Raw genomic sequence first — 23195 nt, forward strand, 5'->3', positions numbered from 1 at the left:
GCCTTCTGCCTGCTCTTACTAGGCAGCCTGGGGCTTCCTGCTGTGGGAACCTCAGGTCTGGGGGAGGAATGGGGAAGACTTATGGAAAAGGGGGGTCTCTGTGCTGCACCCAAAGCCAGATTCCCAGCGGCCGAGAAGGGGTGGAAGGAGCCCCCGCACTGAGGTGCCGATGCTCACTGCTTTCATCGGAGCAACTCAAACGAGGCTTCTCCTTTCTCTCCAGAAACGGGGGCTGATTGCAGGGCGTTGTGTAAAGCATCAAGGTCTGAGCTTGTATCTGTGGTTTAAAGTCCGGCCACACACGCTGGCAACGTGCCGGTAGGAAACGAGTGAGCGCCTCACCCCAAGCTGGCCCAGGCAGGGGGGTGGACGCCCCTGGCACAGACCTCCCAGTGGAGGCCTGTGCCGGTGAATGGAGAGCAGCGGCCTGAGTTGGTCCCTTGTGTCCCGCAGACAATGGGCTCTGTGTGGGGCGTGAGAGGGAGGGGCCGTCGCCGTTGGATTTGGGGTCTGTGTCAAGCAGCCCAACAGAGGTGGGGCTGGGGACCCCGAGGCAGTGAAGGGAAAGGGCCATCAGCCCGTGAAGGAACTTCTGAGAATCCAGGTCCTTCACGGTCCTTGGGGGCAGCACATAAAGCAGGGCTGGGAGACGGGAAGCCCAGGTCTGCCCCTCCCCTCCTCCCGGCCTCGTGTCCTCCTTTGTCTGAAGGGTCTGGGGGCCGGGTGTTGCCACCACACAGATGTACTAGCAAAGTTCCTGGACCCCTTGCTGTCCTCGTGCGCCACATAAAACCAACAGGGGTTTTAGGCGAGCAGGCAGAGGCAAGACGAGAGTAACCATCCTCTTAAAGGCTCTTCAAACACTCCACCAACTTGCAGTGTGTGCATGATTCCTAGACATGCTGGACCCTCCACGTGGGCGGCAGGGTGTGGAAGTGAAACGGAGCCCACCCACCCTGAGGGCCAGCTGTGCCCCGAGACCGTCCCTGGGATCGGGGCTGTGTGGCCCCCTTCACATCTGCTCCCAAAGCCCAGGGCAGCACCTGATACCCAAGGGTGACGAGTCCCTGGCCGTGTCGTGAGGCCCGGGCCAGCTTCTGACCTCAGTTTCCACAGCGCAAAGGCTGAGCGTGTCCGCTGTGGTTTGAGAAGCATGTTTACAGACATCAGCCCCTCAAAGGAGACCGGTCTCTGCAGCCCAGGGGACCCTTGACACTGCAGCCCACGCTCAGGGGCTGTGATCCGCCCAGTGGGCTGGGAGCTGAGCTGTGAGGGGCAGGAAGCAGAGTGGCAGCTTTCTGTGCAAGTCACACCTCCTCACCTGGCCGTGACCAAGGCCAGCTCCTGGGCATCAGTCGGGAAGCCGCTCGGGTAACCTGGGCAGGAGTCACCAGACTGTGAAAGTTGGAGACGTCTAAGGATGGCCTAGAGGTTACTGCATGCCCGTGGTGTCACCAGCAGGGCCTGGCAATCAGGCTGCGCTCAAGGAACACTGAGCCACGTGAGCGTGGGGCTGGCCTCCGCAGGTGGCCACGTGCGGGTCCAGAGGCCGAGCCAGGGAGAAATCACAGCCTCATCTCACAATGGAAACATCAGGTTAAAACAAAGAACATGGCTCTCACTCCCTTCTAGCAATCCTTGAAAAATACCTTGCAAAACTAAGGTTGTTTCCACCCAACTCACTGTTCCTTTGATTCATTCATGCCCCACTCAGTTCCCCTCCTGTCAATCAGACATCTCCGGTGCACAGCGGGCTCTGAAGAAGAGATGGAAGTGGCAGGCCCCAGGTCCAAGGTAAAGATGCGCTGAGTTGGCCGTGAGTGTTGTCACAAGGCACACCTGGTTCCAATCCTGGCAGGCCCCTGCCTGTGTGTCCCCACTGCAGAAGGGGGACTAATAGCGGCCTCAGAGTTGGTGCCGCGCGAGGGAGGGAGGTACTCCTGGTAGCCTCGAGAACACTGTCTCTGTCGTCCCATTTGATAGACACAAATACCCCAGTGAGGAATACAGGAAAGGCGCTTGTCCCAGAGAGCAGCTGACCTCACGCAGTTCCTCTGTGACACCGGACCTCAGGCAGGTCCACACACCCCAGCAGGAACCTCCTTGGTCTGCTTAGCCCCCGTGATACCGTCCAGATGGGGACATCCAAAGCGACCCCTCTGCCCCCAACTGCTTCTTTTCCAGACACCTGTGGGGGCATCTCGGCCTCTTCTCCATTTCTTTTCTAGCACTTACCATAATCTGTAATTATTTATTTGTGGGTGCTGTTGGCTCCCTCTGCTTTTCTGCAGGTGCCCTTGGGGAGGGGCCTCATCTGTCTTGCTTCCTCTCGGCCCCATTTCCTCGATGTTCTCAGTGGGCTGGACCTGGGCGGCATCTCCCTTCCAGGACCGATATTTAGAAACTGTCTCCAGGCAGTAAGCTGGGGCAGCCGCACCGCTCACCTTCTCTGTTTTTGTTTCATTTTGTTTTTTGACTGCACTGCACAGCTTGTGGAATCTCAGTTCCCCCCAACCAGGGATGGAACCCAGGCCACAGCAATGAAAGCCCAGAACCCCGATCACTAGGCCTCCAGGGAACTCCCACCTCCTTTGTTTCTTGTCTCTCGCTGCCTTTTGTTGCCTTGATGTCCGTTGTTTTGAGACCATTGTTTTGTCTATTTGGTACATCTTTTGGATGTTGGGAGGGGATGGGTAGTGATGCCAACTCTGGGCCTTGTTACTCCACCTTGGCCGGAAGCTGCAGTCCCAAATATAAGCTTTTAACGCTGCATTTCTTGACTGAAAAGACAGCAGCTACTGCGAAAAAGCAAAACTGAGTCCGTGTTGTTCTAAATCGCTCTCTGGTTGCCAGTCTCATTATCTTTACAGGCATCAGGGGTGTTTAATGAATACAGCAGACAAAGGCTCATTGAGTCCCAGGAGGGAGGGTGTCGTGACCCCTGAGATATCATGACAGCTCCTGCCTGTCTGTCGTGTTTGCAGAATCTTGGCAGGGAGCGAGGGGGAGTGACAGAGAAGTCAGCTCCGCGGCAGCCTCGTGTCAGCGGCTTCACGCTCTGGTGGCCTCAGCACCCTCCTCCGTCTGACCACCTGCCTCTCACAAGGCATCACCCTCCCCTTGAACCTTGGCGCCGAGTGGCTTCCTCTCCTCGGCCACAAGTGACCTTCCCCTTGCACATCAGCACCTCCTGTGTCTCCTCTCCTCTTGGAGCCTGCCGCCTCCTTGAGCAAGGTGATCAGGTCTTGGCAGCTGGCATTAGACCCGGGAAGGGCACAGGTTACATCTAATTCACCTCTGTACTCCCAGCTCCTAGCACGGTGCCAGGCACAGAGGGTGATTAGTAAATATGTGGTGGATGAACGAACAAATGAATGAGTGAGTGAGAACCTTCATGATTCTGTCTTCTCGAATGTGAGCCATCCGTCTGCCCACAGGGTAAATGGTCTTATCACATCTGGAAAGGAGTACTGGCCACGCCCAATGAGAAGGAAGTTCAGGCAGGGGCAGACCTGGCCTGCAGCCTGAAGATCCTGGGGTCCTAATCCTGGCCCCTGGGAAAGCTGCTTGATCCCCAGCCTCAGCATTTATTCTCTTTTCTGAAATGACACCTCCTAGGCTTCCTCAGACTCCGACATCCCCTGATCTTTTCTAATGTAAAAGGCATGAGTCAAGCAAGGATAAATAAGGATGCATTCTTTGAACACAATAGCTGTTTTCTTGGCAAAATCCAAGATTTATGCCTTGGACTGTTTCACAAAACACCTCCCTTGCTTGGGGTGGTTTCCTCACATGCAAGTGGTGAGCAGTACACTGCTGAATATTAGAGGGGGACCCTCTGCAGAAGGACCCTCTAGAACAAACCTCCCTGCTTTCAGTATCAACTGTGTTTGAAAAAAGTCAGCAAGAAGGAAATTCCCACCTCATTAACAGCGAATATAAAGGAAAGAATATCACGAGACGCCCTCTGAAATTTAGCGTCTAATTCCAAACGAAGTTTAGAATCAACCCTTTCTTCTGTTTCAAGTTGATGGAATTTCTCAACAGGGGCCCTGGTGGCATTCTGGAGGGACAAGTCTACCTTGCGTGGGAATATCCGGGTCACTGTTGTTAATATCCATAGCTGCTAGGCAACCAAAGACAGCCCCCACACCCCGATTTCCAAATGCCCCCAGGAGGGATGCTGCCCCTGGCTGAGGCCACACACTGGTAGATGAATGCCCTGGCCATGGGAGTGTTGGGTAAATTGTGGGCCACTGGTGTGAGGGTTACCATGGGCTGCAGGCTTGGCCCTGGACACTTGCCCAGAGGTGTCATAGCCTGGGTGGTAGAATGGACAGAAAACAAAATTGCTTCCCTTGGCAGTGAAAATGCAAACCATTGGGGGCCGGGACCCCGTGTATCTGGTTGCTCTTCTGATTCTCCAGCAATGACCACTGTTGTGGGGAATATCTGTCCCCAGTCACCCTGGGGAGACTGAGCGAAGCCAGAGGCACCCCCAAGATGAACAATGAGGGGGAAGGATTTTGTGTTCGATATTTCACAGAAAAAGCACTGAAGAAGTTCATCATGGGGAAAAATGAGAATCCTTTCGGATTGCCTCTCCCTTATTCTAGAGTGTATTCCCCTTTTGAATTCTATATTCTCTATCTCTTCAGTGTTGCACTTTCTAAAGGCCGGCTTTCACCGGGCTGAGAGCAGCCGTGTGGCTCAGTGACATCCTGTTCCAGTCATTTCTCAGGATGCGTTTCTGAATCTGCTTGGCCTCTGTGTGGATCTGAGCTCCACCTCTGGGGACCTTGCACCTGTTAATGGGGCTTTAGCACCTGTTCCCTGGGAAGCACATAAAGGCTTCCTGGATCTCCTAATCCAGATGCAACAATGCCACAATTTGATAACAGTTGGGTAACCTGTAACCACTCCCTTCTCTCCATCTTTCCTTGTTCCCAACAGGAGTATACAAGAGTACAAGCACTTGGGGAAAACAGCACGGCAATTCCTTACAACGTTAATCATACACAAACCACAGGATCCAGTGATCCCATTCCTAGGTGTTTATCCGAGAGAAACAGGAACACGTGTCCATATCAAGAAAGTATGTCTATACCATGTGCGCAAACGTTTATAGGAGCTTTGTTCACAAAAGTCGAAACCCGGAAACAGCCTAGGTGTCCATCAGCAGGTGAACAGGATAAACAAATTGCGGTATATACATACAACGGAATACATCTCAGCTATAAAAGGAAGCAGTTACTGAAATATGCAGCGATGTGGGTGAATCACAAAACCACTGCTATACAAAGGAAGCAAACAAAACTACACAGGGCATGATGCCATTTACGTGGATTTCAAGAACAAGCAAATCTAATCTGTGACTTTAGAAAGCAAAACAGGGTTTTGCTGGTTGCCAGCAGGGCAGGGATTGAGTAGAAGGAGGCACAGGGAAGCTTTCTGGGGTGATGGAAATATTCTATGTCATGGTAAGAGGTGTGGCTTACACTGGTGGACGCATCTGTCAAAGCTGATCAGATGGTACACTTAGGATGGGTGCATTTCACTATATGTAAATTACACCTTGATGATTATAACAATAACAACATCATCAATAATAGTAATTTAATAATGAAGCCACCCATGGTGTCCTTTGGGAAATCTGTCACTATTCCCTGTTACTATTCCCTGTCATTTTCCTTTGGGAAATCTGTCACTGTTGTACCCTTCGAGGTGCCTATTATTATTATTATTTTTTTTTTTTTTTTGCGGTACGCGGGCCTCTCACTGTTGTGGCCTCTCCCGTTGCGGAGCACAGGCTCCGGACGCGCAGGCTCAGCGGCCATGGCTCACGGGCCCAGCCGCTCCGCGGCCTGTGGGATCCTCCTGGACCGGGGCACGAACCCGTGTCCCCTGCATCGGCAGGCGGACTCCCAACCACTGCACCACCAGGGAGGCCCTCGAGGTGCCTATTATTAAGTCTGGGGCATAGTTTTGATTCTTTTGCATATATTCACGTCTTGAAGAACTGCCCCAAACTAGTAATGTCTGTATGTCTGTCTGTCCTCCCTTACAAGCCCCCTGTCTCTTTCCCTCCCTCCCTCTCCCTTTTTCTCTCTCTCTTTCCCTCACTTCCATTCCTTTTGCAATTCCAGGCAATTCTTTCCAGTTGGGTCTAGGTCTTCCAGAGCCTCTGGGATAGGCTGTGTGATGTCTCTGCTTTTCTCGGAGCCGAGTAAACCGGCTCTGTTGCAAGCCTCATCTACACCCGTGTGTGGGTCCACCCACACAGCTCACGCCAAGGGGGAGGACAGGTTCACCCCAAGGACCCCACGGACTGAGTAACGACAAGGGTGTCCTGCAGCACCCACGTCATATGCTTTCCAAATTGTGGCCACCCTGTGCAGGCTGAGACAGCTGCGGAAACCCACCACATGGACCAACCCAAGAAGGGAGAAAATTTGCCTCTTGCAAAAAATTAGCTTACGAAACGGACGTTGACAGGCCTCCCTTTCTCTCCCCCGCCCATCGTGCTCTGCGGGCCCTGCTCGTCACCCTCACCTTCAGAGGAAGCAGATTTAATGTCCCAACTGAGAGAATGAGATGTTCTGTTACTTTTCATGGGAAATTAAACCCGACCCTGCTGTCAGTTAGCTCATGCCAAGGGAGGATGGATGGCCCCGGGTGCGGTGCTTGACCCCAGCTCGGAGCACATTGCCTGGCTGGAGGCCAACCATGATGTCACCTGCCGCTGGGTGGGGGTGGGGACAGCAGGACAGGTTGGAGAGCCTTCATCTGGGTGATGGATGGCGGTGAGACCAGCCTTGGTGTCACCCGCAACGGTCCAGCTCTGATGCCGGCTGGGACCCACTCATCCAGGGGACGCTCAGGCTGCTCCCGTCTCTTTCAGCTCCCAACGCTACCTCGTGTCCCACTGAGGAAAGCTGGTGGTCGGGGCCGGTGATCATCATCGCGGTCTGTTGTGCCTCCCTGGTGTTTCTCACTGTGCTTGTCATCATTTGCTACAAAGCCATAAAGAGGTGAGTGCTCACCCAGCTCTGAGCCCAGAGGGGAGCCCAGCTGGGCTCAGGGGTCCTCTGCCCACCCCCATTCTGTTTTTGGTTGTTTTTTAATAATAAAAATTGTTAAGCGTTTAAGAAGCAGAAAGAATGTACAGTGAACACCCATCTACCTTCACCCCGATTCAACAGTTACCAAGATCTGGCTAATATTTACTCTCTTTCCTTTTCTTTGTATCTTTTTCTTTGCTGAAGTATTTAAAGTTGATCTCAGATATTATGCCCCTGTCCTTTTAGGGGGTTCAGCGAGCAATTTGATGAGCGCCAATTATATGTCAGGCTCGATGCAGTATAAAGCTCCCCTATCCGTAAGTCGCAGGCCCTGCTGTGAAGAGGTCTCTCCAGGCCTGGGAACATGGAAATAATCCTTGCAGGGTGGACGATGGAGCGGCTGGAGGGGGTGCCATGCTGGTTTGGAGTGGGAACTGGGTTTGGGAGTCCGATCTAAATTCAGACTCCAGTTCAAGCTGTGTGACCAGGAGGAAATCAGCTCTCTGGCCCTCAGTTTCCCTATTGGTAAAATGGGAGTCAAGAATAACGGTCTCACCCTGGGGAACGGTGAGATGCCTTCTGTGAATGGCCTGCATAATATGTATACTCTGCAGTGCCTGGCATACAGTACGTGCTCACCAAGTACTGCACCAACTTTCACTGTTTCCATAGTCAAAGACAGAGGAAGAAGGCTGACAGAGGAGGGAGCGAGGTTCTCTTGGGAGGAGAGGTAGTGATGCCTCAGAGAAGGTTTTCCGTGAATGTGCCACCTCAGCTGGGTTTTGAAGGATGAATAGGAGTGTTCCAGCAGGATCATGAATGATCCAAACAGCAAATTATCTTTCAATAACACTCTCCGTCATTTCTGTTAACTACCATCTCACTTGAGTTGGGGTGTGCAGCTCAATATGGTTATTGTTGGGGCCTGAGGAGGTTTGAGGTGTGTCCAGGGCCCTAAGTACGGCAGAATAGGCCACGGTGTGACACCCCCTGCACTTACAATACAGTAGCTCTGGCTATGTCCTTTGATTTCCAGTTCTTAGCCTCCTCCAAAAAAATGGCCTCCCTGGCCTTGGGGGATGTTAGGGGAAGATAAAATCAAAAGACAAACAATAATGTTGCAAAACGCCAGCGGGCCATAGGGATTGTTAATAAGTTTTTAAGAAAGTTTTAAAAAAATTCCCTAAGGCCCAAAGTTAGAGGATCTATTCTGAGCAATCATAAGACCAAAGTTATTTAACTTTACCCTTTTAGTCGGTTGTTCTGTGTGATTTCACTTTAATAATTCAAAAGCAGAAAGAGTAAAATATCAAAAGTCTTAACATGCATATGGTCAGGGCTGCATCAGGCCAACAGCCTGGGAGTGTCCTGGTGACCAGGCAGGAAAGGCAGAAGTCATGGGAACTCTGATGGGGATGAAACAGCATTTGAGCTGAGAGCCTGCTGCAGCGGGAGGACGATTTTAAGAAGCAGAGCAGGGGAGGCATTCCAGGCACCAGGAAGCCCCTGTGACGGGGCAGATGAGGCTGGAGGGAACCCTGAGCCCGACGGCGGAGGCGTCTGTCCCACCAGGCGAGCTGTTGGCCCGTGATTCAGTAGACACAGGGAGCTACTGAAGGTTCTGGGGGAACAGTGTGCAGGACCCACCTGGGGCACTGCCAGAGAACGGGGCAGTAGTCCCCTCAAGGACCCTCCTTCCCCCAGAGACAGGCTGCAGCATCTTTTTAATAAGCTCAGGCACTTCCAAAAGATACAGCGTCGCTTCTGCCTCTCTCTCTCTGCCCCAAACTCTCCTGAAGAAATGGGCTACCTGCTCCAAGGGCAGGAGGGCAGGGCGAACCGATCAGAAGAAGCTGACGGTCACAGCTCCGCACCGTGGCGTTCCGGCCAGCGGTGGCCTTGTTTCGGCGGAGCGGCGGCCGTCACGGAAGGTGTGTGGAGGCCCCGCCCTCACCTCCTTGGAGCAACCGGAGGGGCCTCCCGTCTCCTTCCGCTGGCTCTGGGCTCTTGGTTCCCGGGTCTGTCAGCCGCCTGGAAAGACAGAGAACTCACCCCAGACGGCTCAGTGGATCCCTCCCATGGTGTGGCTGGGACTCCTTCCCGGAGGGTGGGCGGGGCTTCCTCCCAGGGGTGTGGGCGGGGCTTCCTCCAGGGGGTGTGGGCAGGTCCACCGAGCGGTGGAATTCGTGAAGCATTTCAGGACTAAAAGCGGTGGGAGCTCTTAGCACCCCTAGGACAACGGAAATAATACAAGGGGGAACCTAGAGAGCCCGGAGACTCGAAAGAAGGGCTAATCAGCAGGACCTGTGGTTGGAACTGCGGGAGATGCAGCCCCAAAACAGCAGGTGGGGGGGAGAAAACTCCCCACCCTTTCTTTCTCCAGGCTCCCAGGTCTCCTGGAGGTGCCTCCCATTGGCCAAACCCAAGAAACAGAGGAGCCCAGGAGATACTGCATAGGTGTCAGCCTCCTGGGCCCACGTAGTAAACGGAGCACAGTCCCTCTTCTGCCCCAGCGCCCAGATCAGCAACCTCCTCTGGGTGAAGACCCAGCCCTCTGCCGTCCAGACCCTCGCAGTCCAGAGAGGGCATCCCTGGCGCAGGAGGACAGATAATCAGTGACAGGAGGGGCTGCTACTCACGGTCAGTGGGGGCAGAAATAGAGGCCAGTTCTCCCAGAAGCCTCCTGGAAGGAAGCTTGACCTGGGGAAGGTGGGTTGGGGGAGGAGCAGCAGAAGTTACGCCCGGTGTAGGAGAGCAAATGCCCCCTCCCGGCTCCCCCAGTTGACCCTGTAAGAGATAGCCTGTCGCAGGCAGCTGTCTGTGCATTTCTCTCCCGAGTAAATGGAAGATTTCTTGCTCACAGTCAATTCTTTTTGGTTAATAATTCATCTGAAACATGCCTTTTCTCTCAGGAAACAAAAGCATTGCATGTCGCTATAAAACCATTGAAAGGAAAATTCAGTGATAGACCCTGCTTTCTTAAAAAAAACACTGTCACAGCCTGGAGTCCTAGGGGAGGATTTCCAAGAGATCTTTGTGAATGGCCACAACACAGCCTTTTGGAGCCAGGTTGCTGGGAGGATGGTTCTAGGATCAGCTGGGATGGGAAGGAGATGATTCTGGAGATGCCAGCTCGGCTTGGCATGTGGGTTGTGGCCGCAGGGATGAGAGAGACGGGGTGGGGGGGCAGATGCAGAAGGAGCACCCCCATGGTGCCCTCACTGGGCATTGACCTCGATGGGAGGTGGGGTCTACTTAGCACGTTCCACACACAGACTCAGTGACTCAAACGTCATCCTGTGACTCAAATAATGTTCCCAAGGTCCCAGCTCTGTGCTGGGAGGTAAGGTGCTCAAGGCATCCAGGTTGGGAGATCCCAGAGGAAGGGGCGCCTCACCTAGACCTGGGGGCTTGAGAAGTTTTTTGGAAGGAGATGGGCATCCCATGTGTTAGTCAGTGGGACTAACACGTACAGTGGCCCCCAAGTCCCCTGTCAATCACCCAAATTCTGGAGGGTTCCCAGCCGTGGGGAGCCCACGCGGTCTGCATTTCAGTGGCTCCTTGCTCTGAGCTTGCTGTAACCACGGGATGGTCAGGCCCCAGAGCCCTTGGGCGTTCTGGACCTCGTGCTCCATCCAGGCCGCTTCCCCACCCCAGGCCTGGCATGTACCTGTCATCAGACAACAGGACAGCCTGGAGCTGTTAAAAGAACCCAGAACTGGGAGTCAAGACCCCCGCGTTCTGTTCCCAGCCCCAGCCCAGCTCAGTGGGTATCACTGCCCTCATCTTCAAAGTGAGGGTCCCTCAAGTCTCTCGCCGGTTCCCTGAGCCTTTGTTTCTCTGTCCTGGCATGGCAGGCGGACCACTGCCGCTAGGTCCTTCCGCCACCCAGACGTGTAAATACTGGGCCGGGGGCCAGGGCTGTGCTTGGCCTGGGCGCTTTGGCGGTGGGCGCTTCAGGCACAGCCCCTGTCTTCACTGCACACATCCCTAGGGGGAGAAGTGGGTGTTAATCAGATTGCCCCCTAAAGGACCAGAAATTACAATGGGAGAGGACTGCCTGCAGGGGAGACCAAGGCTCTGTGAGCAGGGACGACAGAAGAACCTCTTGGTCCAGGGCAGGACAAGGACCTCAGACAAGCCGGAGTCAGCGAGAGGCATGGAGATCAAGCTCCAAGGTGTGGGGTGCCCAGTGCCTGGGTAGGAGGGCCAGGTGGCACCCCACAGGCCTGTGGGCCCTCAAGAGTGAGGTCGTTCTCCTAGGTGGGTTTGCAGCTTCTCTGCCGGCCACACCCTTCATGCAGAGGCCTGCGTTGCAGAGATGGCCTCACCCCTCCCAGCCCCCTCCCTTGAGATACCCCCACTCCCAAGGCACAGGAAGAACACCCTACTTCCTTTGCTGGTGCATGGCACGGGTCTTTCACCCTCTGCCACCGATTTGCCATTAAGCCACTTGACAACCATTTCCTTCTAATTTACAGGGTATTGGCTGAAAAACCAATAAAAGGCTGCAGAACAGTTTGACCGATCCTGCAGGCTGCTAATTGCAGACAATAAGCAAGCATGCTGCTCCCTGGGAGTACGCTGCGTGTGCACACGTGTGCCTGAGAGCGCCTGGGCACCCGCATCATTGCTGGGCTCCCGCGCACATCAGCTTTTCGTGGTTGAGTTGCTTCCAGGAGAACAGACACTTTTGAACACCCAAGGGCCTTAGAACCCACTGACCGGCATAGGCTGCTCAGTGAGCCAGTGCTGGGCCACACATATTTATCGAGCACCTACTGTGTGCTTGGACCTAGATGTCAGGGATGTAGCGATAAACAAGACTGGGTCCCTGCCCGCCCCCTCCTTCTGGGGGAAGCAGATCAAACATACACACACTGGCAAATTAATAAATGAAGTGCTTTAAAAGACTGAGTGCTATGAAGAGGAAAAAAGAGAGCCTCGGGGTAATGAGAGAGAGGAAGAGAAGAGGGTGGGAGAGGTGCTTCCCCTACCTCAAGTGTCAGGAGTGCCGTGCGTGCCTCTGGAGGCGGCTTTATGGTTAGAAAGTATGGTTAGGGCTTTGAACGTTCATTATCACTTTTTAATTTAATTTTTATTTTTATTAAAGTAACACATGCGCATAGTTAAAAATGTCAAATGAGTCACAGCCTACTAAGAAAACCAGCAGCCCCCTGATTGTCCCTCTTTCACCCCAAATCTCATTCATAAGAGGCAAGCACTTTTTTTTTTTTTATTTTGGCTGTGTTGGGTCTTCGTTTCTGTGCGAGGGCTTTCTCTAGTTGCGGCAAGCGGGGGCCTCTCTTCATTGCGTTGCGCGGGCCTTTCACTGTCGTGGCCTCTCTTGTTGAGGGGCACAGGCTCCACACGCGCAGGCTCAGTAGTTGTGGCTCACGGGCCTAGTTGCTCCGCGGCATGTGGGATCTTCCCAGACCAGGGCTCGAACCCGTGTCCCCTGCATTGGCAGGCAGATTCTCAACCACTGCGCCACCAGGGAAGCCCGAGGCAACCACTTTTGGGTGTTCGTTGTTCCTTCTGGTATTTCTCTGCATATTCTAAGTGATGTGGATACTCTATTTACCTTTTCTTTCAATCTGAAACATTATCAATTGACTTCACTATAGCAGACACAAGGTTCGGGACCCTAACACTACCCACAGACGTACAGAGCACTTCCCCGCTTCCCATCCACTTCCTATAGGTGTCTCCTGTGAGAGGTTCAGTGACTAGCCAGTGTCTCCCTTAGTAAGTGATAATGTAAATATTGATCCCAGCTGAGTGAACTATGATTCGTTTCCTTCCCTGGAGTGAGCAATGCCTCTTCCCAATATGGTCAAATACATCAGGTGATCAATCTGTCAGTTCCATGTTTGTCTTGGAGAATCCGTCCTCCTCTGCAGGTGGATGGTAGCTCTCTGGGCTTGATGCACAGCTGTTGCATTCTCCAGCAGCCTTCCAAGCTCCCCTCTGGGAACTTGCTGCCCTCAGCTCTCTCCCTCTCCTTCTCCCACTCCAGTTCTTTGCTTCTTTAGCTTGACTCCATCGTGGAATTTGTCCTAGATCTTTCCTGAATCATAGACTCGATAGCAAGTCCGTTTAGTGAAGTTAGTTTTCTTTTTAGAATTGACGTGCTTTCTGGAGCTTTGGGATGGCCCAGAAGAGGGTTAGATCTTACTGAGTGTGTGGCAGGTCAAGAAGACCTGGTTCCCAGGCAGCTGGAATGCCATGGAGGAGGGCAAAGGAGATTCCTGTGATGTCTGAGCCACAATAAACCTCCGTGGTCGTAGGAGGAAGCTGAGACCTGGATGGGGACGAGACGTGGCTCAGGTCACAGAGGGGTCCAGCCCTCGTCTCACATTCTTTGAGGATGCAGGGAGCTGCCCTCCTGGCTTCCAGCTGAGTCCTTACTGCTCACTCAGGACCCAGCTCAAACACACCTCCTCGGACATGGCGCCCTGGACTGGGGTAGATCTTTCTTCCCCGCCAAGTGCTAGTTGTAGCTCTCCCTGGATTTACATTTCTGCTTTCTGCTCTAGGTCGGTTAATGTTGGTGTTTGCATGTGCATGTGCTCGTGCACGAGTGCGTGAGTGACTGTGCACACGCACGCACACGCACACAACAGGCACATTAGACGGGGGAGTGGTCGTCCTGTCTCACTCATCTCCTCTCTCTCCTCCACAGCGCCTGGCACACGCCTGGCACGTGGTACTCTTCCATGACTTCCTGTGGTGCGAATGGAGGCTTGTTTGTACAGACTTGCCAGAGTCTGCCTTTAAAAATGACAAACTCTATGTACAATTTCAGTAAACTTAGTCGTTTTGTTCCTCTCCCTCTGGGTGAGTGAAGTAGGATCTGCTCTTAGAGTGAATAATGTGTGCACGGTTTTAATGCCTGGCCTCACCCCTTCATCAGCTTCCTGACCGTCTGCCATGTCTGCCCCCTCCCGCCAAGCCCCTTCCCGGTACCCAAGATCCAGCGCTCGCACACTGACTCAGCAGCCCCCTGTCACGCCCGGAGAGGCCTGGCCTCCCTGCCACGCGCACGTGACACACTCTTAGGCTGAGACTGCCTCAGAGGAGGCAGGCCCTGCCATCTGCCGCCTCCCCTTCCGCCCCAGAGGACACGCCCAGCAGCCCAGCCCTCTCTTCCCTGGCCTCTGCTGAGCTGCCTAGTCAGGGTCAGAGCAGGGGCCAGAGGAAGACCAGGTGGGCTGGGTCCAGGATTCGGAACAGGAGTGGAACCTCTTCATCCAGCCCCAATTTGCCGTGAACTTCCAGGAGCAAGAAATTCACCTCGAATCCATCTTGCATCCCTGGGGTCTTGAGCCTGAGGTTATCTTTTGCACCAACACCTCTTGGGACAGGTGGGGGCCTAATGCAGTGATTGGGTGCTTGAGACCCAGCCTTTCCCATCTGCCACTTCTATAGCAGTGCTGCTCCCCGCAGGCCCCCAAATCCAACCTCTCTGGCTGGAATTTGAGACTCTCATGTCCGGCTGTACCGTGAATTAAGTTAAAAGTAGTACGCTCCAGGGAGGGACCCTTTGGGCATCGGTGTTGAGCACAGATGCATGGCTGTGCTCAGAAACCGTCTGACTTCCTTTGGGACCTGGGCTGGATTCAGAGAGCTGATTCCAGTGCTTTGCGGCAGGACCAAGACTCAACCGTCTAACTCCTGGGCCAGCACTCCTTCCCCTGAGCCACGCTGCCATCCTCTCGGCTGTCCCAGTGGTGGGACCAACACACAGATTTCTTCTGAGTCCCAGATGCCACAGGATCTCTCATTATTTTTACCATCACCACACTTCTCCCTCCAAGAAGAGACTGGGCCCAGAAGGGGCTGGGGCGCAGGGTGTCCTGACCTGCCCTGGGCTGGGATACTTACTTGGGCTTATTTGTGCTTCTCCCCCGCCCCATAGGGGTCCACATGCTGTGGCGGGTGATGGAGTCCCATCCTGGCGCTAGGAGGCGGGCTGTAGGGACCAGCTGCTCTGTCTGCCCGGGATCCTCGGGTCAGGAGCCCTGTGGGGTGCACCAGCGGATGGGAGACTTAGACGGGTCCCTGCTTCTTAGGCCTTCTCTTGTCACCAAGAAGCTCCATCCTCCCTGAACTCGTCTCTCCAGACACTGGAGCAAGGCTATGGGGCAGGGTGAGGGGTAGACAGGAATCCCCGATACAAGGAGTCCTCTGATGGCTCCCACTACACTCAGAATAAGATCCAGATGCCTGGTCCTGCCAGCCAGGTCCCGAGGAGGACATGAGTCCCAGAGCCTCCCCAGTGCCATCCTTCGACTTGCTCAGCAGATGTGGCCGAACAAGGAAGCCCTGGTGGTTGGTGGGGGGACGGTGAGCACAGGGGACGCGACTGGAGTGCGAGGTTCCCCAGCCACGTGCCTGGCTCGCCTTCCCCTGGTGGTGGCAGAGGGTGCGGGACGGGAATGGGGCTGCTGCTCCTCACGGTCAGGGACGCCCTCTGTGGCCCAGAAAGGCTTTTCTTTGGCTTCTTGACGAGGTTTGGAGAAATCTGCAGTCTACAGAGGCGTCTCATGGTAGAACCCTGTGTGTGTGTGTGTGTGTGTGTGTGTGTGTGTGTGTGTGTGTGTGAGATATGTGTGCATGTATGTGTATATGTGGGGGGCATGTATGAGTGTGTATGTGTGCATGTATGTGTGGGTCTGTGTAGTGTGTGTATATGGGTGTGTGTGATGTGTGTAGTGTGGTGTGTGTGTGTCTGAGCATGTGTGTGTGTGATATACGTGTGCATGTGTGTGTGTGTGTGTAGTGTGTATGTGTGGGTGTGGTGGGCATGTATGAGTGTATATGTGTGTATGTATGTGGGGGTTTGTGTATTGTGTGTGTGATGTGTGTGGTGTGTGTGTGTGAGCATGTGTGTGTGTGATATACCTGTGCATGTGTGTGTGTGGTATGTGTATGTGTGGGTGTGGCGGGCATGTATGAGTGTATATGTGTGTATGTGTGGGTTTGTGTATTGTGTGTGCATATGGGTGTGTGTGTGATGTACGTGCAGTGTGGTATGTGTGGGTGCATGTGTGCGTAGGTATGTGTGTGTGTGTCAGGAGTGGGCTGTGGGGAGGATGAATGCCTTTGGAAGAGGGGGTCTGAGACCTTTAACCTCACTTCGCTGAGAATGACCCTCCGTGGGGTGCGTGAGACGAGAAACCAGCCGACAGCCTCCCCCTCAAGCCCTCAGAGCTGTTCTTCGCTTCCAGTTACCCCACAGAGCAGGGGCTGCGGGTGGGGCCCGTGGCAGCCGTGCCAGCGTTGACCGAGAGGGCTCCGCCTGCCCAGGCTGGACCAGCCGCTGCTCTGCAGGCAGTGAGGCATCGGCGCCGCCCTCCAAGCAGAGAACGGGGGCCCCTGTGCACCCGGCCGGGGTGGGGTGGGCGTGGGGTCTCAAGGTGGGAGACCTCACCCTCCGACAGCTGGGAGTCGGGCACAGAGCCAAGGAAGCGCTCACTTCCCTTTCTCTTGGTTTTAGGAACCAGGCCATGTAGGCAGCCGTTTGCGCCCATCTCTTCCCACATAGACCGGGTGGAAAGGCCTTTCTTTGGTTTAGCGGGACCTCCCCGGCTGGCTCACGGAGGGGCCCGGCTGGGTCCGCACAAGCCTCCCTAGCACTTCAGGAGCCCTGCAGGGGTCACACTAGGTGGGAAGTCTGTGCGGACCGGAGACCACTGGCTGCTCCCCGCTGACCCCTTTCCAACCGCAGTACTGAGAGCTAACACACATGTATGGGGCGCTTACTGTATGCCAGGTGCTCATCCAGGGGCTTGACACGCATTAACGTATTTAATCCTCCCCACGGGCCTATGAAATGGACACCATTATTGTGCCCATTTTATAGACCAGGAAACTGAGGCCGAGAGAGGTTAAGTGGCTTGCCCAAGGTCACACAGCTAGAAAGTGGTGGAGCTGGGTTTACTGAGCCTGATTCTTCCTCCCAGCACTTCTGCAGCGTCACCCTGAAGAGCCGTGCTTAGAGAGAGGACGGAGATGGGGTTCAAGGCAGAGGCTTGTCCTGCCGTAGGTGAAACTCCAGCTTCCACCGGGCTCCAGTGAACCCCGGAAGGGCTTTAGGACTGGGCTGCCCAGGGAGCAGAGTGGGCGGGGGCTCAGCTCCAGTGGGGAGGGGGGCAGACCAAGTTCACTTCTCAGAAAAGCCGAGACCCCCTTTCCTGTCTGGGAAGCTGGCTGAGTCACTGAGGAGGCCCTGGAGCTCTCTCCTGGCCCTGCCCCCAGTGTCCCTCCAGCCACTCCCTCTGAGCCACCGTTGCCCCCAAGGCCCCGGGAATGCAAAGGGGTCTCCCAGACAGCAGCCTGCGTTAGCAATGTCTCCTCTCCTCCTGACAGAAGGAATCCTGCTCAGTTCCTACCTACTCCCTGAAAAGGGCAGGAAGGGCTTCCCTGGTGGCGTAGTGGTTGAGAGTCCGCCTGCCGATGCAGGGGACACGGGTTCATGCCCCGGTCCGGGAGGATCCCACATGCCGTGGAGCGGCTGGGCCCGTGAGCCATGGCCACTGAACCTGCGCGTCCAGAGCCTGTGCTCCGCAACGGGAGAGGCCACAACAGTGAGAGGCCTGCGTACCGCAAAAAAAAAAAAAAAAAAAAAAAAAAAAAAAGGGCAGGAGCTCTGTGCCCTCCAGGCTTTGTCCATTTCCCTGTGAGTTCCAGGACCCCTTCATCTCTTCATTATCCACCCCGCTTTTTTTCTTTTTTTTGGCTGTGCCACGAAGCATATGGGATCTTAATTCCCTGTCCAGGGATCAAACCCGTGCCCCCTGCAGTGGAAGCGCAGAGTCTTAACCACTGGACCACCAGGGAAGTCCCTCATTATCCACCCTTGAAGGCCCTTAAGCCTCATCTCCCCTGCCCTGGACCCATTGCCGCTGAGTTTTCAGACCTAGCCCAAGAGTGAATATTTATTAGGGAGAAAAACAGAAAAATCTTTGGGCCCAGAGATTTTTGCCTCTATTTTCTGGAACCCTGATTCTGATGAAATCCCTCTATATTAATGATAAATTTAGGAATCTCACATAAGTCCATCGGTGGCCTCATGTTAGGGGCAACAAAGGATCCTACTGTAAGAATATGCATCCCCACACCCGATTTTCCAGGCTGGGTAAAACTCCCTGAGTCAGAAATCAAGCCCACCCAGCGAGGTCAGAGCTGCTTGAGGCCCCTGGAAAGGGGTGGGTGGGACAGGAGGAAAGGTAAAGGAGACGGAGGGAGAAAGGCGCAGGGGAGAGGTCAACTCAGAGTCCGTCATTTCCAGAAGCCCATCACAAACACGGCAACTTGTCTGAGCCCTTTCTGAATTCCGGAAAGTGTCTGTAAGCATCTACATAAATGGGGTGTTCAGACCCTAGAACATAGCATGTGCTGGGTTAAAGCAAAATGCGACAGGCTTCTGGGGGGACTTGAGAACTCTGGGGAATCTCCAAGAGGAGGACGGAGGAGGGCCTTCCTAAGGTGACTGGACCACAGAGCCCTTTTGGCAGGGGGCGGGGGGGGGGGGTGGGGAAATGCCTGCTTTATCATCAGTAGCAGCAGGATGCTGATTCAGCAGAAAGATGTCTGGACCAGGACATGGTAGTGGGTGGTGTTCCAGGTCCCACCACAAACTAGCTGGGAGGTCCTTGGGCAAGTCACAGCTCTCCCTAAGCCTCAGCTGCCCCATGAAATGAATCCCATAACTTCAGGCCTATCTTCTTCAGGGGGCCGTTGTGAGAGGGGACAACCACAGGGGACATGTGATAACCATGTCACCTCTGAACAGGCCTGGTAGTCCCACCCCGTGAAACTACTGATAAGCTGCTCACAGACCCTCCCTCCCCTAAACTAATCACCAAGGCCTTTATCCCATAGGCATCAAACAGTCTCCACCTACCAGGCCTTCTCCTGATGGGTTTGGGGAGGCTCTGAGGACATTTGAGAAGGCAGATGCAATCAGTCCCTAGGCTTTCAACCATGACCGCAAGAGTTCAACTTAGACAACACACAAAGCCAGTTCAGGCGCAATCCCAGCATTATTGGGGATACAGGAGGTGTCTGAGCTGCTGCCTCATGGGCCTCAGATCCACCCAAGAGACAGCAGGATTGTGGCATGGGGTCGGGCTACGCAGCATGTATGGCATGGACCTGTTGGGAGGCTGTGGCCACTCAGGCCTGGGGCTGGGGGCCGAAGCCCTCCTGAGCCATGCAAGAGAGGAGGTGGGATTTGAGCCAGGCCAGAAAGCAGTGCTGTGAATTCAGAGTCTCAGCGGAGTGGGCACGAGCCTTCTCAAAGCCATCCTCCCAGCCTTCCCGATGCCCTGCGTTTGTAAGACGAATGGCTCCTGGGGTTAAAGGGCCTCTGGAGTGAGTTTCAAATGGCTCGATGTGAAGTGTTTGAGAACCACTGGGGTGCACTAGTTTAGTCTGGACATTCGCCATCACCACAACCACCACCGTTGCCATCTCTACTGTCATCATTATTACCAGTACCTTCAACTGCACCACCATTACTATTACCACTGTCATCATCGCCATCATCACCACCACCATGACCACCACTCTCATCACCACCATCAACTCCACAAGGACCTCCACCCCCATTGCTATTACCACCACTTCCACCCACCATCACTACCACCTTTACCATCAGTGCCACCACCCGTCATCACCATCACCGCCTCCACCACCATTACCACCATTACCACCATCCACTTCATCACATTTTCCACCTGCCTTTGATCACACAGAGATAAGATTATAAAGTCCAACTACTGGCACCTCTCCTCTCTTAACCATCTGCACCCCAAATATTCATCGTCATGTCTGTTGGCTCATAATCAAAGAGACCAACCAAAGCCTGATATCATACTAGGCTGAGCATACATTCTGGTTTGTCCAGAACAGTTCCAAATCCTGCCTGTTGTCCCTGCTTCATTATTCACAGCTCCCCTCTTTCACTGTCAGCTACGTTTGCATGACATTATATTGTCACCCTAGTTTAAGACCACATCCCACTTCTGATTGAGTCCCACGAAGATTAGCACCCCAAGGGTGCTGACCTGGAACAGAGCCTGGCGGGAAAACTAGGAGGGTGAGATACCCCTCGCCAGGCTTCGATAACTAATGGATACCCCTGCCTCCCCCTCCCTTGCCTTCCCGCTGCTGCACCGGCCCCCAGGAAACCCCTGAGAAAAGAGGAAAACGGCACCGGTGTTGCTGAGTATCCCATGACCTCCTCGCACAGCAACAAAGGGGTGGACGTGAACAGCGCCGTGGTGTGAGTCTGCAGGCCCTGGGCCGCTGGCCAGAGGGGCACCTCGGCGGCACTAGTGGACACAGGAAAGCAGGTGGACACGAGCTGACACTGGGCTTGTCGGGACTTCATTGCCTGCAGGACTCGAGCCTCCCGAAGGAGAAACCATACTCTGCCCAGCCTTGCCCCCTGGTCAGTCCGTGGGCAGGGGCAGCGGACACCATGCTGAGCCAGGCTCACCTGCGTGCAGCACCCGGGGCAGCGCTGCCACCCGCGGCCCTGTCTCTTCCTTGTCTTGCGTTTGATCCGTTGACTGTCTCCAGGCTGCTGTCTAAAGCACACGCTCTGAGAAGGCAGGGAGTCTGTCTGCTGGGGCGGGGAGGCATCCCCCTTTAGCCAAAAGGAAACCTCTCCTCCTCCCCAGGAAGCCCGCCTGCTTCTTCCTTGACCAAGCTGTCCCCAGCAGAAGCCATGGGCGCATCTGGGAGACGTCCCCGTTCAAAGGTGCTTCCCACACATCTGTCCGCCGCCCCGTCTGCAGCTGTCTCAGTCTTCAGGGCCTGCCTTCTCCCTCCCGTCCCCACCGACGCCTGGGGCCCCTGTCTGCTGACCTCCTGCCACGGAGGGCCGTGAGCCCAGCCTACAGAGTCCCCTCCGGACCCAGCAGAGGGGCCCATTCACACCCCGGGGTGGAGTCTGGCCATCCAGGGAAAAACGACTCACTGAACCTCAGGCCCGGGGCCTGGGAGGGGCAGGGGCCACTACGCCTGTCCTCAGGTTCATTCCCCCACCTGACCCTCAGAGGAACCAACGCTTCCATGTGAGCCAGGCCCTGCCTTTCCCCCGGCAGAGGCCGCCACTTGTGCCAAACCCACCACCGGCCCTCTGGGCTGGGCCCACCCTGCCTGGCGCTGGGGCCCCTGATGCTCCCCTGAGGCCTGGTACCCAGACCCTTCCCTGAGAGTCTCCAGGCCTCCCGTCACCCAGAAGGAGGCAGTGTTCTTCCTGTGGCTTGCTTTGAATGTCTTTTATGTTCTAAAAGCGCTGAACCCTCCAGAGTGGTTGGTAGATGAAGGGAAGAAAAGGAGATGTGAGGAGAGGGACCCTCCAGGCCTGGTGACCCCCATCTACTGGCCCGGTGACCCCCATCGGCCAGCCTCTTTGGCAGTCGGCCACCTGCCCCGTGGGCACATTGCTAGGCCCTTGGAGACAGCAGCCTTGTGGTTCTGCACAGCCCATGCGCTGGGAGAACACGCCCCGCGGTTCCCTCACTGCCCACACACCTGCTGAGAAGGGACCCGACCCAGCCAGCGGCTCCACTGGCTGGCTATGTAGGGACTTAGCCTGGGGACCCTGACCGCCTCCTAAGCCATCAGTGTCGTTCTCTGGGGGGTGTTTGGGCCACAGGTGAGACTTTCCCATCCGGGGGAGACTGATAGACTGAAAACCAGTCCCCATTTGGGCTGAACCTTGAAACATCCATTGTCCAGGAGCCCTGGTGCCCACGGAGTTGTCTGTGGGCCGAGCGCAGGGAAAAAGGTGAGTGTGCTGTGACCCTGACCAGGTCCTGCTCCCAGGTCAGCGGGTACAGGCTGAGGACAGGTCCAGGGCAGACTCTCCCAGAAAGGATTTTTCCTGCTTTTCTATTTTCCCCGTGCGTTGAGGCCTGAGTGTGGGTGCGGATTGGATTTTGCTCTCCCTGTGCACCTTAGCACAGGGCCACCTGTGGCCTGCATCCCTGGTGAGCACGTGACAGTACTCACGGTTCATGCCCTCCGGTTCCCAAGGATGCAGACCTGGGTGACAAGCGGGCCAGAGGCTGTGGGTCCTCAGCGGGGCACACCCCACCCCAGCGCACTTCCCCCACTGCCTGCAGCCTCCTGCTGAGTCCCCCCTGATCCCTGAACAGAGACCCAGGCAGGACCCCAGCCCTAAGCACACGCCATCCTGGGTTCGGAAGTGATAGGAGAGCACCTTCAGGCAGAGGGAAGGATCCGAGCTAAGGGATCGTGGAGTGCTGGACAGCCAGTCTCGGGGGGACCCCGAGGGGGGCAGGTCACAGCCCGGCTTTTGCACAAACCTACTGGTCCACCTTCCCCAACCTGAGCTTAAATTTAGGAGGCCCGGATTTTGCAATTAGCCTAATCCTCCAGCCCCAGCGAGGTTCCCCACGAGGAACCCCAGTGGACCATCCATCCATCACTCTGGGGCCAGTATCCCCTTCTCTGGAGACACACAGCCAGGGCTCCATGAAAAGCTAACGTTTGTACGTAAATTCCCCCAAATTGGGTTTGTCAAATCTCCTCTCACCAGTTAGTGAAAACTAAGAGAAGGGCCCAGTTTTTAAAAGAGAATTCACTTGAGAACAAACCCAGAACCGGCCATTTGGAAGACAGCTCTCACGGGTGCAGGGGGAGAGCCCCACTGGATTTTCAGCTTAAGCAACAGAAGCAACAATAAAACTACCCCAGCCTGGTGTTCGAGCTTAGAACTTTAATTTAAGGAGTGTATCTGCAGCCCCTAAACACGGACCAATCCTCAGACTAGTCTGAACTTTCGAGAACGAAATGCACATTCCTTCTCTGCATTTTCTCAAATAGGTATTTTTCAACCGTCTCCTAGTTGAGCCCAACTTTCGAGTGGCATATAGATCCCCCAGCGTTTTCAGGTGTTCCTTAGACGCTTCTAAAGTCAGTTTTAGAAGAAAGACTAATAGCTGTAAAAATATAGACATATATATTATGTATAGTTATATATGTATATTTAAAGAGATATCTATATCTATATCTAATTACTGTACTCTCTGAATCTGTACAAAGTATGATTTAAACAGCCCAGGTAGTGTGAGATATCCAATGCATGGA

The 23195-nt window shown here is 54.6% G+C and overlaps 1 protein-coding gene across 1 annotated transcript in view; it reads left to right on the top strand.

Annotated features, from left to right (window-relative positions):
• Positions 1 to 20359, top strand: part of PRIMA1 (proline rich membrane anchor 1) — a gene marked incomplete at its 3' end in the record, with an annotated part of 60203 nt that extends 39844 nt beyond the window's left edge. The window contains exons 4-5 of the mRNA XM_079913476.1: positions 6902 to 7031; positions 20257 to 20359. Of these exons, the coding sequence (XP_079769602.1) occupies positions 6902 to 7031; positions 20257 to 20359 (233 nt within the window). The remainder of the gene's footprint in view (positions 1 to 6901; positions 7032 to 20256) is intronic.
• Between the last annotated feature and the right edge of the window lie 2836 nt (positions 20360 to 23195).

Source organism: Stenella coeruleoalba (assembly GCF_951394435.1).
Source record: "Stenella coeruleoalba genome assembly, chromosome: 2".
NCBI classification, from domain to species: Eukaryota; Metazoa; Chordata; class Mammalia; order Artiodactyla; family Delphinidae; genus Stenella; species Stenella coeruleoalba.